The following is a 15,640-nucleotide window of genomic DNA, read 5'->3' on the forward strand; positions in this document are numbered from 1 at the left end:
TATAAAGTCAAGCCTCTAGTCTAGATGCTTTGAGTTCAATAATGATGTTGGCCATTTGCTTTTGGTTGGTTGTGTGCATTCATACCTAGCAGATGGGAAGAATGGCTTGAATTGTTCACGCTGGGAGAGTCATTAATTTTGTGCATTTACACAGGTTCATCTTGAAAATGTGCACATACTAGAGGGAATATCCATGTCGCGGTCACCCTTGTCTAAGGGTTGTAATTTTCACTCTGAACTAGTAGAATATTGTTCCTACTGAGTCAGACAAGTATTTGACCAGACAGCCAGGAACTGGTATTGAGAGGGCTCCATTTCAATACTGTGAGCAGCAATCAAACCCAAGGATTTTGACCACTAGCTTAAGTGGCCAAAATCCATAGTTTGATTACATTACAATGAGCTAATAGTGTAGATTAACTTTATACAACTGCATTTGCAAACTAGTTGAGGTCCAGTGTGTCTTCGATTTTACCAGCCCTGATTGCCTTGGTTAAAGATTCACTTCATTCCATGCATCTGTCAGATCCCAATGGTTCTTCCCCCCCCCCCCCCCCCCTCTCTGTTTTATTAATGGAGGTTGTGATATTCAGCACGTTCTTTCCATACCGTGTGAGATTTATAAAATTATAAAGACTAAGCCATGCGATAACTCCATAAAGGTCACACGTCGCACTACATCTCACAGGGTTCTGAGTTCTGGGCATTCATCTGTCTGCGACCCGCCGTCAGTGTCGCCACAAAATGTAAATAAGGAAGTGAATGTGGTCTCATGCATTTCCGTGGTAACGGAGCATACTTCATACCCCCCATCAATCAGAGTACGCAACATTTCATGAAGGCGTGTCATCCGACACTTGTCGCGCGAAGCATAAATTGACCGTAACCCTGTCAGTTTCCTTCTCTGATTTATTCTCTCCTGGCTCTGACCCTTGACTGTTTACTGGAATAAAACCTTCTGAACTTCTTACTGATCGTTTCTGTGTCATGTTGCCTGTGCTAGGTCAGTGAGCATTACAGTGTGCGTGTGCGTGTGCGTGTGCGTGTGCGTGTGCGTGTGCGTGTGCGTGTGCATGCGTGTGGCCGTGTGTGTGAGAGAGAGAGAGAACTGGCATGTGCCAAATCAGTGACACTAACACATGTGAGTGACACATGGCCAGGCACTGCTGATCTGTATACACTATACAGGGATGATTCTGACAACTAATTACACCTCACATAAGTGAATCCATCAGCCACCATGGCACTTGATTGAGGGTGTCAGTGCTCTGTGATGAGATGTGATTAAATGTTGCCCCCGTCATGAATTCTAATAGCTGTCTGTAGGGATCCTGTTCCTCACATGTAAAGTCAATCCTCCACCCAGCATGTAATCTAGAGGAGGAAATTACCTGCGCTTAACATTAAGCTTCATCCATCAGACCCTTTTGTGAGACTTAAATGGATATTTGATTCACATTTATACTCTGCATGGCGTACAATCGATTGCCCACCCTTGTGAGCAGCAATAACCCCAACCACCTGAACCTGGTCTTATCATAATAGGCGAACATTCTGCGAAAATAGCCAGTCTACAAGCCCACAACGCGGCGCAAGAGATTTTCTGCAAAGGGAATAAATGAGGGGGCCAAAGATAGAAGTATTGGGTTTTGAATGGATATTTGATTCACATTGTTAGTTTTTCCATGTTTATAATCCATACCGTGCAGAACACATGGGCACATGGATTCTTCTCTTTGCCTGGGATAGTGATTATATGGTTCAATAATGTAATGTGAAATGCTGACTTTTCAAACTCCTGTAATCCCTTCAGAGGCAGCCTTATATTGCTTTGATATTAACCAGCACAGCACTATGATTTGAAAGTTGTAGTACACACGGGACATAAACAACACGGACAGAGAACTGAAAAAAAAAAAAACATTCTTAAGCCTCACGTGTCAAAACCTAAAAGCCATGAGTTTGCAATTACAGCTGGACTTACAGCCTACTGCCCCTTCACTCATACCGAAATACATCACCTGTGTGTGAGTGTGTGTGTGTGTGAGAGTGTATGTGTGTGTGTGTGTGTGTGTGTGTGTGTGTGTGTGCGTGGGTGGTTGTTGATGTTTAATTGCACACTAACTATAAGTAAACTAAATCTGTGTGTGTGTGTGTGTGTGTGTGTGTGTGTGTGTGTGTGTGTGTGTGTGTGTGTGTGTGTGTGCGTGTGCGTGTGTGTGTCCAACGGGTATTGCAGATAACTGAGGGTGGCATTCAGTTCCAAATTGGATCGTTCCCGACTTGCATCGTTCCTGAGTAGACTGGTGCCCCCCAACACGCACCAGTCTAGTGTTTATAATTTGTATTGCCTGGGTATATTTATGAATAATACATATTGCAATGTTAATACAGTAACTTGTTTTTTCCTCAGCTGACTTTGGTCATCTGTGTTGTGATACTGATACTTTGCTTGCAGGGGTGAAAAAAGGACAGGCAAATTTGACTATGCAGGAGGTATGTAAATGTGCCTACATAGACATAAAACCCTAGTCTTAAGGACACCTCCCTGAAGAAGCGTTGCAGTAAGGATAACTCATGTTTTGTTGAACAATGATTTTGCTCATTGAGACAAAATTATAATGTACTTTTAGTCTAGTCAAAGAACAGGTCTGCAGTGCTGTAGGCTACTCCCTGTGCATAAAGTGCAGACCAACAGCATTAACCACTTTCAACCTGGCCTCCATATTTTGGCCATAGGATGCACTTCTCAAAAGCTTGTACAGTTTTTATATCAGAACAAAACCAGCTACTCTTTGGGTAATACACTCAATGGAACTGTGTTACAACAATGAGTAAAAGAAAAAAAATGGACCCAAAAATGCAGACCACAAGCAAGAATCACAAGACGGTTAAAAGCAAAGGAGAAGGCCCAAAAGGCCTTCTAGGGCGTGATAGGGGTGATGGACCCTGTGGAGAAGCTCCAGAATACGGGCAACCGGGAAGTTCTGACTGCTATAGCATTGTTAAAGTCCAAGCTTCATTCTGAGCTGTCCCTCATTAAGACGTCCATTTTAAATTTTTACATGCAAAGGGCCACAACCACAATAGTTTTGTCAGTGTGTGGGCTTTTGCTGATTACATTCACCTGGCCAACTCCTTGGTATGCCTTGAATGAAGAGCGCAAAAAATATATATATATATCTACTGCTTTGCTTTGGAGTTGATCGGTATCGGAATTGAGAGTTGAGAATATGGTATCTAGTTCAAATATGTGACAGGCAATGTCTCTGGCTTATCTAGGCTTGCTCCTGCACCAGAAGCAGACGAGAGGTCTACTTCCCTACGGAGCCTTTACCTTACCATGGACATATAAAGGTAGACGCCTCCTCCGGCTCTGAGGCGTCAGAGGCCACAGGGCAAGCGGGAAGCTTCCGCGTGCGTCACAGAAGGGGACGTTCGGTAAGCCAATCAGAGGCAGGTGGGGGCGGGTCTTTTCGTAACCCAGCCCTTAACTCTTTAAGAGGCAGCCGTGCAGAAACTAGTCAGTTAGACGCGCTGTGATTGGCCAGTAGTCAACGCGCTGTGATTGGCCAGTAGTCACTTTGAGTGGCAGCTTGCCTTCTCTAAAATGGCGGCCGCGATACAGGTCGCTCCAACGAACTGCAGAGGCCAATGAGGTATCTAGGTTTCTATATCTATGGCCTTTACCCCCCTCTCAACCACCCCGCTGCTACCGACGGGCAGTAGCTGTCGGTAGCCGAGTGCTTCTTAGTGCTGAAGCACTAAGAAGTAACGTTCACTGTCTATCGATTTGTTGCAAGATAATCGACTTGTGGGTGTAGCCGACCAATGATAATGTCATGAACCAGGTCAAAGTCACGGAAAAACGAGGGAGCTAGACCACACAAAATGATCATGGATTAAAGTAAAACAAATTGCTGTGGGATTTGCAGATCAGTTGTATCAGCAATATAGTGAGTGCATGGATGTGAGAAAGTGCAATGTAGGCTGGAGGTTAGGAGAAACGCAAATCTAATAGAACCCAAAACAAAAGCAAACAAAACCCTGCTAGCTGGGAGGAGAAAGAGAGAGAGAGAGAGAGAGAGAGAGAGAGAGAGAGAGAGAGAGAGAGAGAGAGAGAGAGAGAGAGAGAGAGAGAGAGAGCAACAATTATTGCGACCTTTATCAAATAATTGGTTCAGGAAAATAAAAGAAGACGTCACACATAGTTTACTGAACTCTCGTTTTCGAAGTGCACACTATTTATCGATTTTGTAGTGACTGTATGGGAACTTTTATTCACAATTTACCATATCTGGGGCAAATTGTCCCATTATTCCTTTAAGGGAGTGTTTTCTGGGTAGCCTGCGTGATAACATATCGATGCGCTTCTTCTATGCATGTGTTGTTGTGATCAAAATCACTGAAAGAGAGAAGTTGCAGTCACAAAACTCCTGCAATTCCTACAAGGTATCTAAAAAGCACACTTGATTCGATTGTCAGTGTCAATGAGCTCTGTGGTGCCAACCGACGGCGTCAAAGGAAGCAAGCTAAACCAAAGATAGGTTGATTTCTGTCCATAAATGCCACAAAATGAGCAGACCTAATCTTTTGTGTGTATTGTTTCTAAAATGTGTTTTTGTATTGTTGTCCTAGGCTAATCTCTGTGTTGACAGGTTGTCACATAGCCCATTCGGCACAATCAAAAATGTACTCTGTGCTCTTTAGGTGCTCAATAAAATTCCATTCCGTATAGTGTGCACATCGAAAAACAGGAGATCAGAAAACCACATCATATGTGTTTCTTAACGCTTGTCTACCCAGCTCTCACTGACTTCAAGGTATTCCAGCAAAGCTTTGGAAAGAATCTGTATCTGTTCTTTCCTTATTTACATAAAGGAACAGGAAAAACACAAGCAGTGTGGGAGGGGTCATCACAATACACTGTCAGCTAATTTCCTTGCTACACCCATATTTGCATGCATATGTTTTTACTGTGTAAACATGCTTTACATATATGGCTCCTACACAGGAACAGAAAAAATGCACAGAAGGACCAATAAGCAGTAGGAGGAGTCATCACAATACGCTGTCAGCAAATTTACTTACTGAATCTGCTATGCCCATATATGTAAAGTTAGACATGCTTTACATATGACAAGAGTGTGAAAAGCCTTTCTGAACCGCCAATAAAAGGAGCAGGAATCCCTCTCCTAGTCAGTGCTCATTGAGGGGTACCATCAGTGAAAATGGAGAGAGCCATCTTCAAGACTGTAATTTTTTCTGCTGTTTGCGGGGTTATTGGAAAGCACGTCTATGTAAGGGAAGAGAAAACTTGGGACGAAGCTCAGGAACACTGCAGACAAAATTTCACTGACCTGTCTCCCATCAGCAGTTACAGAGATGAAAATAAGCTCAGTGAGCTTTTTTTCTCTGAATATAGCCTCATTGATTTCTCTGGAAGCTGGATTGGGCTCTACCGAGTACCCCAGAACCTCACTGGCTGGAGGTGGTCCGGTGGGGGATATGCTACGTACCAAAACTGGGAATATGGAGAACCAAATAACTTTGGTGGCACAGAGTATTATGGAGAATGGACTGGTATTGGAAAGTGGACTGGTATTGGAAAGTGGCATGATCATTCCAAGAATGAGCCCAAGCCATTCTTTTGCTTAAAGTGGACTGTGGTGAAAAAGAATAAGACATGGCAGGAGGCTATGAATTACTGTAAGAGACATCACAATGACCTCATCAGCTTGGTCTCAGAGACCGAGGTTCTTCTGGCCCGGCGAGAGATCCAGGAAGCCCAGACCACTGACCACGTGTGGACTGGCCTGCGTTACTTTGGAGACCGCTGGCTGTGGGTGAATGGTGACCCTCTAGATTATGAGGCATGGCTCCATGGAGTCCAGGACCACCAGTGTCCGGCTTGGAGTCACCGCTGTGGGGCCCTCAACAAAAACGGACAGTGGCAAAACTATTCCTGTCAAGAAAAACTTAACTTCATCTGCTACTGAGCCAAACTCAAAGGGACTATTATAGCAAGGTGCATTTGTTAATTGTAAAAGGAGGTTACTTTTTTGTGTTAATAATACAAAATATAATCTCACTCTTAAATTCATCCTTTTTTGGCAGCTTTTAACATTTTATGATTATCATATAAATTACTAGTGTAGTGTGCACACCTAGGAGAGGATTGTAAACTAATACTGCCACTAGTTTAGATGAATAATGAAACACTGTTGGTTCCTCTGTGGCTCTTGTCACACACACACACACACACACACACACACACACACACACACACACACACACACACACACACACACACACACACACACACACACACACACACACACACACACACACACACACACACACACACACACACACACACACACACACACACACACACACACACACACACACACACACACACACACACACACACACACACCCCCTCATAACCCACGCAACCACCAGTCTCATTCCTAAAGGTTGATTTATACTTCTTCATAAGACGGAGTCATAGCAAAAATAGCACATTGGCCTTTTCCGGCTCTGGCGTACGTAAAAGTATAAATCGGTCTAAACTCCGGAGATGATTGAGTGAAAACGGGTCAGGTGTGGACGGCTCTATGTATGGCCACTAACAAAGGCAGATGGAACTCACTCAGTCATCAGTGGTTAGAGAGGTGCCCTTGTTCTGACAGCTCCCACCACACTCTGAATAAAGCAAAAGTCTCTCTCATTGTCATGAATATGATGTGGTCTTTTAGTGTTTGTCTGGCGTTTCTGTTTAACTGAAATCACTTTACGGATAATACATGGATTGTTAATTGTAAACAGAAAAATGAATGCCACCTTAAAGAGGTCTGTGGTTTTTGTGACATTGAGACACATAATTAAAAGGGAATTTTTGTTGTTTTGATATTTGTAATTGTTCCTTAACCACTTGAACCCTCTAGACTTGGTAAACTGGACCCCAGTTGGCTCTTTTGGCTTTTTTTCCTGTCTATACCAAATGTCTTCGTCTGATCTACAAGCAACACGCCGCGTTGTGAGCTTGTAGATCGGCTAATGTTCCACCCAGAATATAGATGGTGGGGTTCAAGTGGTTAAATATCACCTTGGGTATACAGCATACAGTTCAGAAATTCTATGATTCCTACAAGATACCTTGTAGGAATTGCATTGTCTTCTATCAGTTACCATTTATTTGATTTCTCCAACAATTATTGACATACTGTATCTCACATATTTGAGAGTTATAGGGAATTATGTTATAGGGAATTATAATTAAAACAATTGTATATGGACTGCTTTCCAAAGCTGAATTCAAACAACCACTTTGCTGGAAGGACCCGAAGATGGAAAAGTTGCAGCAAAGCAGTTGCGGTACACATCCAGTGCTTGTGCGCTTTCTACTTGTGATGCAGACATGGTACACGACACCAGCGCTGAATTGAAATGTCTCAAGGGGGCTCCATCGATTCAAGACATATAAATGCATGGCCCATCTGCCCCCGCAGAGAGCTGACTGACAGTTGTCGGACGAACAATCACCTCACAGCCTGCTTATCTTCCACACACTCAATAGTGTTTCAGTGTCATTTGACACCATCAACACCCAGCCATTACTCTAGTTTTGGTGCGCATCCACCTCTAGTCCCTCTCCCATAAATCTTACATCTGTCTCACAGAGTGAAAGGAAAATGAAGAACTACCTTGGGTTTTCACATTTGTCCTCCCCCACGAAGATGACCTTGACACCGGTTCAAGCAACAAAGTTTTTGTTGGGTTTCTTGCTTCATGTTAGTATATGAAGCATTGTGCCTGCTTGCTAGTCATTCATCTCATGTTGTTAAATGTTATTACACTCTGTGGCGTGGTGGGAACATACTTTTGATTCCTCTGGTGAGGTGATACATACTGTCGTGTACACACCAGCTGTCTTGTAAAGAGAACAAAAGAATCCATCAATCTGCTTTGCCTCGAGGGCAGCTCAGGGCACCATATCACTTTGTGGACCACTCTCACATAACGTATATCTGATTCCTAAAAACATCATCAGCTTTGCCTCTAATCGTTCAACAAAGGAAATAATAAATCTATTCACAAAAACCTGACTGTTTCAATAACATTAAAATAACCCTTTATAACCATACAGAACCAGTCTCGACATCACTGTACTTTTCCATATCTGCTTCCCTCTCCCTCCCCATTATCACTTTCTTATTTTTATACACAAAGCTGGAAGCAAGTGTTCCACCACAAAAGACTGCTCCAGATCTTTCTCTCTCTCTCTCTTCCTGTCTCTCTCTCACCCCCCAGTATAACTTTGTTATTTTTATACACAAAGCCGGAAGCAAGTGTTCCACCACAAAAGTCTGCTCCACTGCTCTGGTTAGGAAGCCGAATTCAGGAAACCATTGTATCAACATGCAGTGTGTGTGCGTGGACGAGCGTGTGTGCACGCATTATCTTTTCCACATCTACAGGTATATCCATCTTGTGATGGATGGTGATGAAAGGTCTTTCAGAGCCAGATCAATCGTGATCTCCACTGATCACAAATGCCTATGTACCCCCATGTAACAACATTAGAACATCATCATGTACTCACTTTGATATGAGATATAGATATGAGGATTTTTTTATAAGCGGTTCTCAAAGTGGGGTCTGGGGACCCCCAGGGGTCCTTGAGGGGGTTCCCCAGTAAAAGTAGTTAAAGGTAGGGTAAGTGATTTTCTTTGGTTAAAATAAGGGTTAAATAGCTCTATATTCTGATATTACTCATTGCTATAGAGTGTTTTTTCAGTAAAAGGAGTCTCCTTGTCTCTCCAGCTCTTTATAAAACAGAAAAAGCATTTTATTTTCAGTTTCAGTTTCATTTCCAATTTTATCCAATCAGGATAGAGAACTCAATCAGGAAACAGATTAAACAAGTGAAATTGGAAGTGATGACACTAAGAAATGAGCAGACAAAATTGGAACTGGAACACTATCAAAATGAAGCTTAAAAATTGGTACTCTCTCCTGATTGGCTGAGATTTTGACACCTACCGGAAAATGTATTTTCTGTTTATTAAAGAGCTGGAGAGAAGGGGAGACTCCTGTTACTGAACAAACACTCTATAGCAATGATTACTATCAGAATATAGTGCTTTAACCTTTTAACAAAATATTTTTTGTTTTAACCAAAAAATATCACTTACCCTACCTCTAATAAAGCAACAAAATCAGTTAAACCACTTTAACCATACTGTACATCAGCTATTTGAAAATAGAGGATCTACAAGCTCACTGCGGGTTGCAATGTGATGTGTTGTGAGCTTGTAGATCTGCTATTCTCAAACAATCTTAAAATGTGAAAAAATAAATCATAGTTTTGAAACAACACAAGTCTTGTATGTGGTACCTGATACAAAACATTTTCAGATGGGGGTCCACAGCAAATTCATATTAATTTGGGGGTCCTTGACATGAAAAGGTTTGATAAAATGTTGAAGCAAAGGGCAAGTGTGATTGTGTGTGTGTACAGTATACTGTATAAGTATGTATTATGATATAAAACAGAGAGGATCTCTATTTAGAACAAACCTCCAGCCTAAAACAGCATTCACGCATCACAATACACATCACACAATAGTGAGAGAGTGTGTGAGAGTGTGAATGAATCTGTCCTTACATCTCCAGAACCGCCCGGCTGATTGACCTCGCATATCGGCGAGGGCTGACGGAGTGCATTGCCCAGTGTCAAATCGGTCGGCTCAGCGGGTGTACAGAACTGACAATCTGACCAATATGCTAATAAATGGGCATATAGATGACATCAGGGATCTCCATAAATGGACATAAAAGGGACATGGACAGATAGATGCAAAGATCTCCATATATGGGCATAAAAGGGACTTAGACAGACAGATACAAAGACAGATAGGTACAATAAGTACAGTAATGGGTACAATGGGTTAAACCAATATTGCATAACCAGGAGGGGCATGTGTTCCATGTTTTTTTGTATTGTTGTCCTAGGCTAATCTCTGTGTTGACAGGCTGTTACACAGCCCATTCGGCCCAATCAGAAATGTACTCTGTGCTCTTTAGGTGCTCAATAAAATTCCATTCCGTATAGTGTGCACATCGAAAAACAGGAGATCAGAAAACCACATCATATGTGTTTCTTAACGCTTGTCTACCCAGCTCTCACTGACTTCAATGTATTCCAGCAAAGATTCGGAAAGAATCTGTATCGGTCCTTTCCTTATTAGTGTGGTTGCCCTAACAGGGCAACCAGACTATAGTACTCTATAAACTTTATTCATTCTTCTAGATCAACTTTATTTTGTCGCGCTACTCCTCCCACAGTTTTTTTTCCCAATTTCGTGCCATATGTCAAATTGACCGGCTTCATCGGGAATCACAGGCTTGTACTTTGCTAAGAGATACGTTGTACAGTTTAATTGATATTGATTTATTAGTGCATTAAATTTCCATTTCATGGGAAAATGAAAAAACTAAAATTCAAGTATTTTTTTAAGGGCTAGAGTTACAAGACTTGGAGGGGAGGTTCATAATTTAGTGTGAAATTATTTTAAAAATAATTATATCATTCGGCCACATGGTGGCGCTATAAAAGCCCACTTTACGTTTTGGCCTATAACTCTTGAACCGTAGGTCGTAGAATAAAACTCCCTATATAGGCCACGCCCATTTGCGTCTGGATAGATTTTCCGCCATTTTGAATTTTCTTCAAAACACACTTTTAGCTCCTTTTCCCACATATTTTGTCCAAATCTCACAGAAATCGGTACACATGATCTCTGGACCCATGCGATAAACACCTCCTAGCGTAATTTTGATAGTCCATACCGTTCGTCCGTAATTGGCTTCCAAATTTAGTGGGAGGGGCCTGTTTTACAAAAAACGCCAGAAATCACGAACAGAACGTCCGGTCCATCCCAAATTTGAATCACATGTGGTGGTTCACTCAACAAATCCCCTTAAAGGGGAAATCCACCCATTTTCAATATTTAACTATGTCATTAATATAGCATAAAGGAGTTGTGTGGAAATAAGAAAAAATTTAAAAAAAAATTAACATTGCAAAAAAAATTAACATTGCAAAAAAATTAACATTGCAAATTACACTGTGATGACTCATCATGGTGTAATTTGCAATGTTAATTTTTTTGCAATGTTTAATTTTTTTGCAATGTTATTTTTTTTTTAAATTTTTTCTTATTTCCACACAACTCCTTTATGCTATATTAATGACATAGTTAAATATTGAAAATGGGTGGATTTCCCCTTTAAGCATTTCCACTTTGATCCATAGGGGGCGCCACAAATTCGCAAAATGTAACCGCTTGATGCAAAAACATGATTTTTGGGGGATCAGTTCTCTCAAAATGAAATACAAGTGATCTCAGGAATGACATAACGATGTCATTGGCCCACTACATTTGTGGGAGGGGCCTGTTTCTTTAGTGGGAGAAGCCTATTTCCTCAAATCGAAACGGCACGTGTCACGAACACGGGATCCGATCGGCACCGAATTCGAATTGCATGTCGCGCAGCCTCCGACGGTATTCCTCCAGGCGTATTCCTCGAGTCCCGGCGGCCGCGGCCGCGACCGGCGTCGGCGCAACCACACTTTGCAATTTCCCAGAATTGCGACGCGTCTAGTTTACATAGCCTTGCAAAGGAACAGGAAAAACACAAGCAGTGTGGGAAGGGTCATCACAATACACTGTCAGCTAATTTCCTTGCTACACCCATATTTATTTGCATGCATATGTTTTTACTGTGTAAACATGCTTTACATATATGGCTCCTACACAGGAACAGAAAAAATGCACAGAAGGACCAACAAGCAGTAGGAGGAGTCATCACAATACGCTGTCAGCAAATTTACTTACTGAATCTGCTATGCCCATATATGTAAAATTAAACATGCTTTACATATGACAAGGGTGTGAAAAGCCTTTCTGAACCGCCAATAAAAGGAGCAGGAATCCCTCTCCTAGTCAGTGCTCATTGAGGGGTACCATCAGTGAAAATGGAGAGAGCCATCTTCAAGACTGTATTTTTTTCTGCTGTTTGCGGGGTTATTGGAAAGCACGTCTATGTAAGGGAAGAGAAAACTTGGGACGAAGCTCAGGAACACTGCAGACAAAATTTCACTGACCTGTCTCCCATCAGCAGTTACAGAGATGAAAATAAGCTCCGAGAGCTTATTTTCTCTGAATATAGCCTTGAATTCGATTTTCGATTTTTTAGAGGCTGGATTGGGCTCTACCGAGTACCCCAGAACCTCACTGGCTGGAGGTGGTCCGGTGGGGGATATGCTACGTACCAAAACTGGCGATATGGAGAACCAAATAACTATCGTGGCGCAGGCGAGTATTATGGAGAATGGACTGGTATTGGAAAGTGGAATGATCAAAAGCATGTGACCAGGCCATTCTTTTGCTTAAAGTGGATTGTGGTGAAAAAGAATAAGACATGGCAGGAGGCTATGAATTACTGTAAGAGACATCACAATGACCTCATCAGCTTGGTCTCAGAGACCGAGGTTCTTCTGGCCCAGCGGGAGATCCAGGAAGCCCAGACCACTGACCACGTGTGGACTGGCCTGCGTTACTTTGGAGACCGCTGGCTGTGGGTGAATGGTGACCCTCTAGATTATGAGGCATGGCTCCATGGAGTCCAGGACCACCAGTGTCCGGCTTGGAGTCACCGCTGTGGGGCTCTCAACAAAGACGGACAGTGGCAAAACTATTCCTGTCAAGAAAAACGTAACTTCATCTGCTACTGAGCCAAACTCAAAGGGACTATTATAGTAAGGTGCATTTGTTAATTGTAAAAGGAGGTTACTTTTTTGTGTTAATAATACAACATATAATCTCACTCTTTAAATTCATCCTTTGCTGACTTGCTTTGCCTCGAGGGCACCATATTACTTTGTGGACCACTCTCACATACCGTATACTGATCCCTAAAAACATGTAAAATCAGCTTTGCCTCTAATCGTGCCTCTAAACAAAGGAAATAATAAATCTATTCACAAATCACCTGACTGTTTCAATAACATTAAAAGAACCCTTTATAACCATGCAGAACGAGTCGACATCACTGTACTTTTCCATATCTGCTTCCCTCTCCATTATCACTTTCTTATTTTTATACACAAAGCTGGAAGCAAGTGTTCCACCACAAAAGTCTGCTCCACTGCTCTGGTTAGGAAGCCGAATTCAGGAAACCATTGTATCAGCATGCCGTGTGTGTGTGCGTGGACGCGTGTGTGTGCACACGTTATCTGTCCACATCTACAGGTATATCTATCTTGTGCTGCGTACCTTTGCTGCGTGTCACCCCCCCATCTCTCTCCCCATTTCTTGTCAGCCTACTTTCCCTATCCCTCTCTAAATAAAGGCATAAAAAGCCCCCCAAAAAATCTTTAAAAATATAAATAGATATAATAAATGTCTATGCACCCATGTAACAACATTAGAACATCATCATGTACTCACTTTGATATGAGGATTTTTTTTTTATCAGCGGTTCTCAAAGTGGGGTCTGGGGACCCCCAGGGGTCCTTGAGGGGCTTCCCCAGTAAAAAAATAGTTAATAAAGCAACAAAAGCAGTGAAACGACTTGTGTTGTGAGCTACTATTCTCAAACAATCTTAAAATGTGAAAAAATAAATGATAGTTTTGAAACAACACAAGTCTTGTATGTGGGTCCCTGATACAAAATATTTTCAGATGGGGGTCCACAGCCAAATACATATTAATTTGGGGATCCTTGGCATGAAACTGTTTGAGACCCACTGTTTTAATAACATGGTGTGTGTGTGTATATAGTATAGTATATATTATGATATAAAACAGAGAACATCTCTATTTATAACAAACCTCCACCCTAAAACAGAATTCACACATCACAATACACATCACACAATAGTGAGTGTGTGTGAGTGTGAATGAATCTGTCCTTACATCTCCAGAACCGCCCGGCTGATTGACTTCAACCTTGGCAGCGTATCGGCGAGGACCGAAGGAGTGCAGTGCCCAGTGTCAAATCGGTCAGATCAGCGGGTGTACAGAACTGACAATCTGACCGATATGCTAATAAATGGGCATATACTGATGACATGACGACATCAGGATCTCCATAAATGGACATAAAAGGGACAAGGATACAAATCATATGTGTAGATACAAAGATCTACACATATGGGCATTAAAGGGACTTAGACAGACAGACAGACAGATACAAAGACAGATAGGTACAATGAGTACTCTGACAATGGGTACAATGGGTTAAAGCAACATATTGCATAACCGGGAGGGGCATGTGTTCCTAACTTCCATCGTTCCCAAGTAGGCCCCTGTGTCTGTCTTGTGCATATTACCGCATAACATGAGCGCCAACCGACCAATCGACTTCCAACTTGTGTGTACCACCTGATGGTGTGCTGCCCCCTGTGGGGATCTGGTTGGACCAGCAGTTGTCCAGAACTGAAACTACAAATACTCTGTCTGTCTGTCTGTCTGTCTGTCTGTCTGTGGCCCATGTAATGGCCATATATGGAGATTTCTCTGTCTGTCTGTCGGTCTGTGTCCCAATTTTATGCCCATGATTGGAGATTCCGATGGGTACAACAGGTATTAGATAAGTGGAGGGGCATGTGTGCACTAGAAAACTGGCGCTGACTGGATTAGCTCCGGACACACACACACGCACGCACGCACGCAAGCACACAAGCAGCTAGCCTCCTACAGAGCCGTATAAAGACCTGCTTCAATTATTTTTGGTTTCCAAGTGTTCACAAATCCAGACACTCCCAGACCAGGCAGGGATTCGTGTGAATTCGGTTTTGTGATTGGATTCCTCATCTAACCCCCCCATGTCATCTGAGAGGCATAAAGCCAGAATAACCTCCAGTAACAATGAAGTTAAATGGGCCTCTTTAGAGTGACGCTTCATTTCCTCCGCAATTTAAATCTGATGAGCTTTGGGGCTTTGGCTTCGCCACGATGCCAGCCCAACGTCTCACTCTCATTCCAGACGACAATGCAATGTTCCTCCTCTGTTCTTAAAACAAAATAAAACCCTGTCCTGGGCCTGTCGGCCGTGACAAACCGAAGCTGGGGAGCATTCCAAGGGAATTCCAGCTACAGCCTATGCGGCAGAGAGGCAAGCAAATGGGAGCCCGGGTGAGGAAGCTGAGAGGTGTCATTTGTCTTCATAAGATCCTCATGCATAAGAGCCAGAGTGAGCGGAGGGAAGGGAAGGGAATGTTGTGGGGAGAGATGGAGAGAGAGAGAGAGAGTGAGAGGGGCGACGATGAGGAATGGAGGGAGGCAGGAGAAGAAAGAGATGTGGGTTATCTGTAAATGTTGCAGACCCAAGATAGCTGTGTTAACGCACCAGCTGTCGGCGGCGGCGGGTTGGAATGGTTGTCGGCCCCCACCAATCACCGGGGTGCATCGCCACAAACGACCGGGAGACTGGAGAGAGATGGGAGCGATCAGCGGGGTGGAGGTGGGGGGATGGAGAAAAAGAGGGATGGAAGAATGGGTGGGATGGAAGGATTGTATAGAGGGGGAGAAAAAAGAAGGAATGAAGAGAGAGGGGGAGAGCAGTG

General features: G+C 42.8%; 2 protein-coding genes across 2 annotated transcripts; both read left to right on the forward strand.

The window, feature by feature from the left end:
• Positions 1-5,699: 5,699 nt before the first annotated feature.
• LOC308096074 (rheacalcin-1-like) lies at positions 5,700-5,999 on the forward strand (the record flags this gene model as incomplete). The annotated part of the gene is made up of 1 exon (XM_080443355.1): positions 5,700-5,999. The coding sequence occupies one exon, from the start codon at positions 5,700-5,702 to the stop codon at positions 5,997-5,999; it is 300 nt and encodes a 99-aa protein (XP_080299481.1).
• Positions 6,000-12,505: 6,506 nt separating this feature from the next.
• On the forward strand, positions 12,506-12,805 carry LOC308096084 (dromaiocalcin-1-like; the record flags this gene model as incomplete). The annotated part of the gene is made up of 1 exon (XM_080443363.1): positions 12,506-12,805. One exon carries the CDS (start codon positions 12,506-12,508, stop codon positions 12,803-12,805), a length of 300 nt encoding a protein of 99 aa, XP_080299489.1.
• Positions 12,806-15,640: the final 2,835 nt, after the last annotated feature.

This window comes from Gymnoscopelus braueri (genome assembly GCF_963280865.1).
Source record: "Gymnoscopelus braueri genome assembly, chromosome: 2".
NCBI lineage: Eukaryota > Metazoa > Chordata > Actinopteri > Myctophiformes > Myctophidae > Gymnoscopelus > Gymnoscopelus braueri.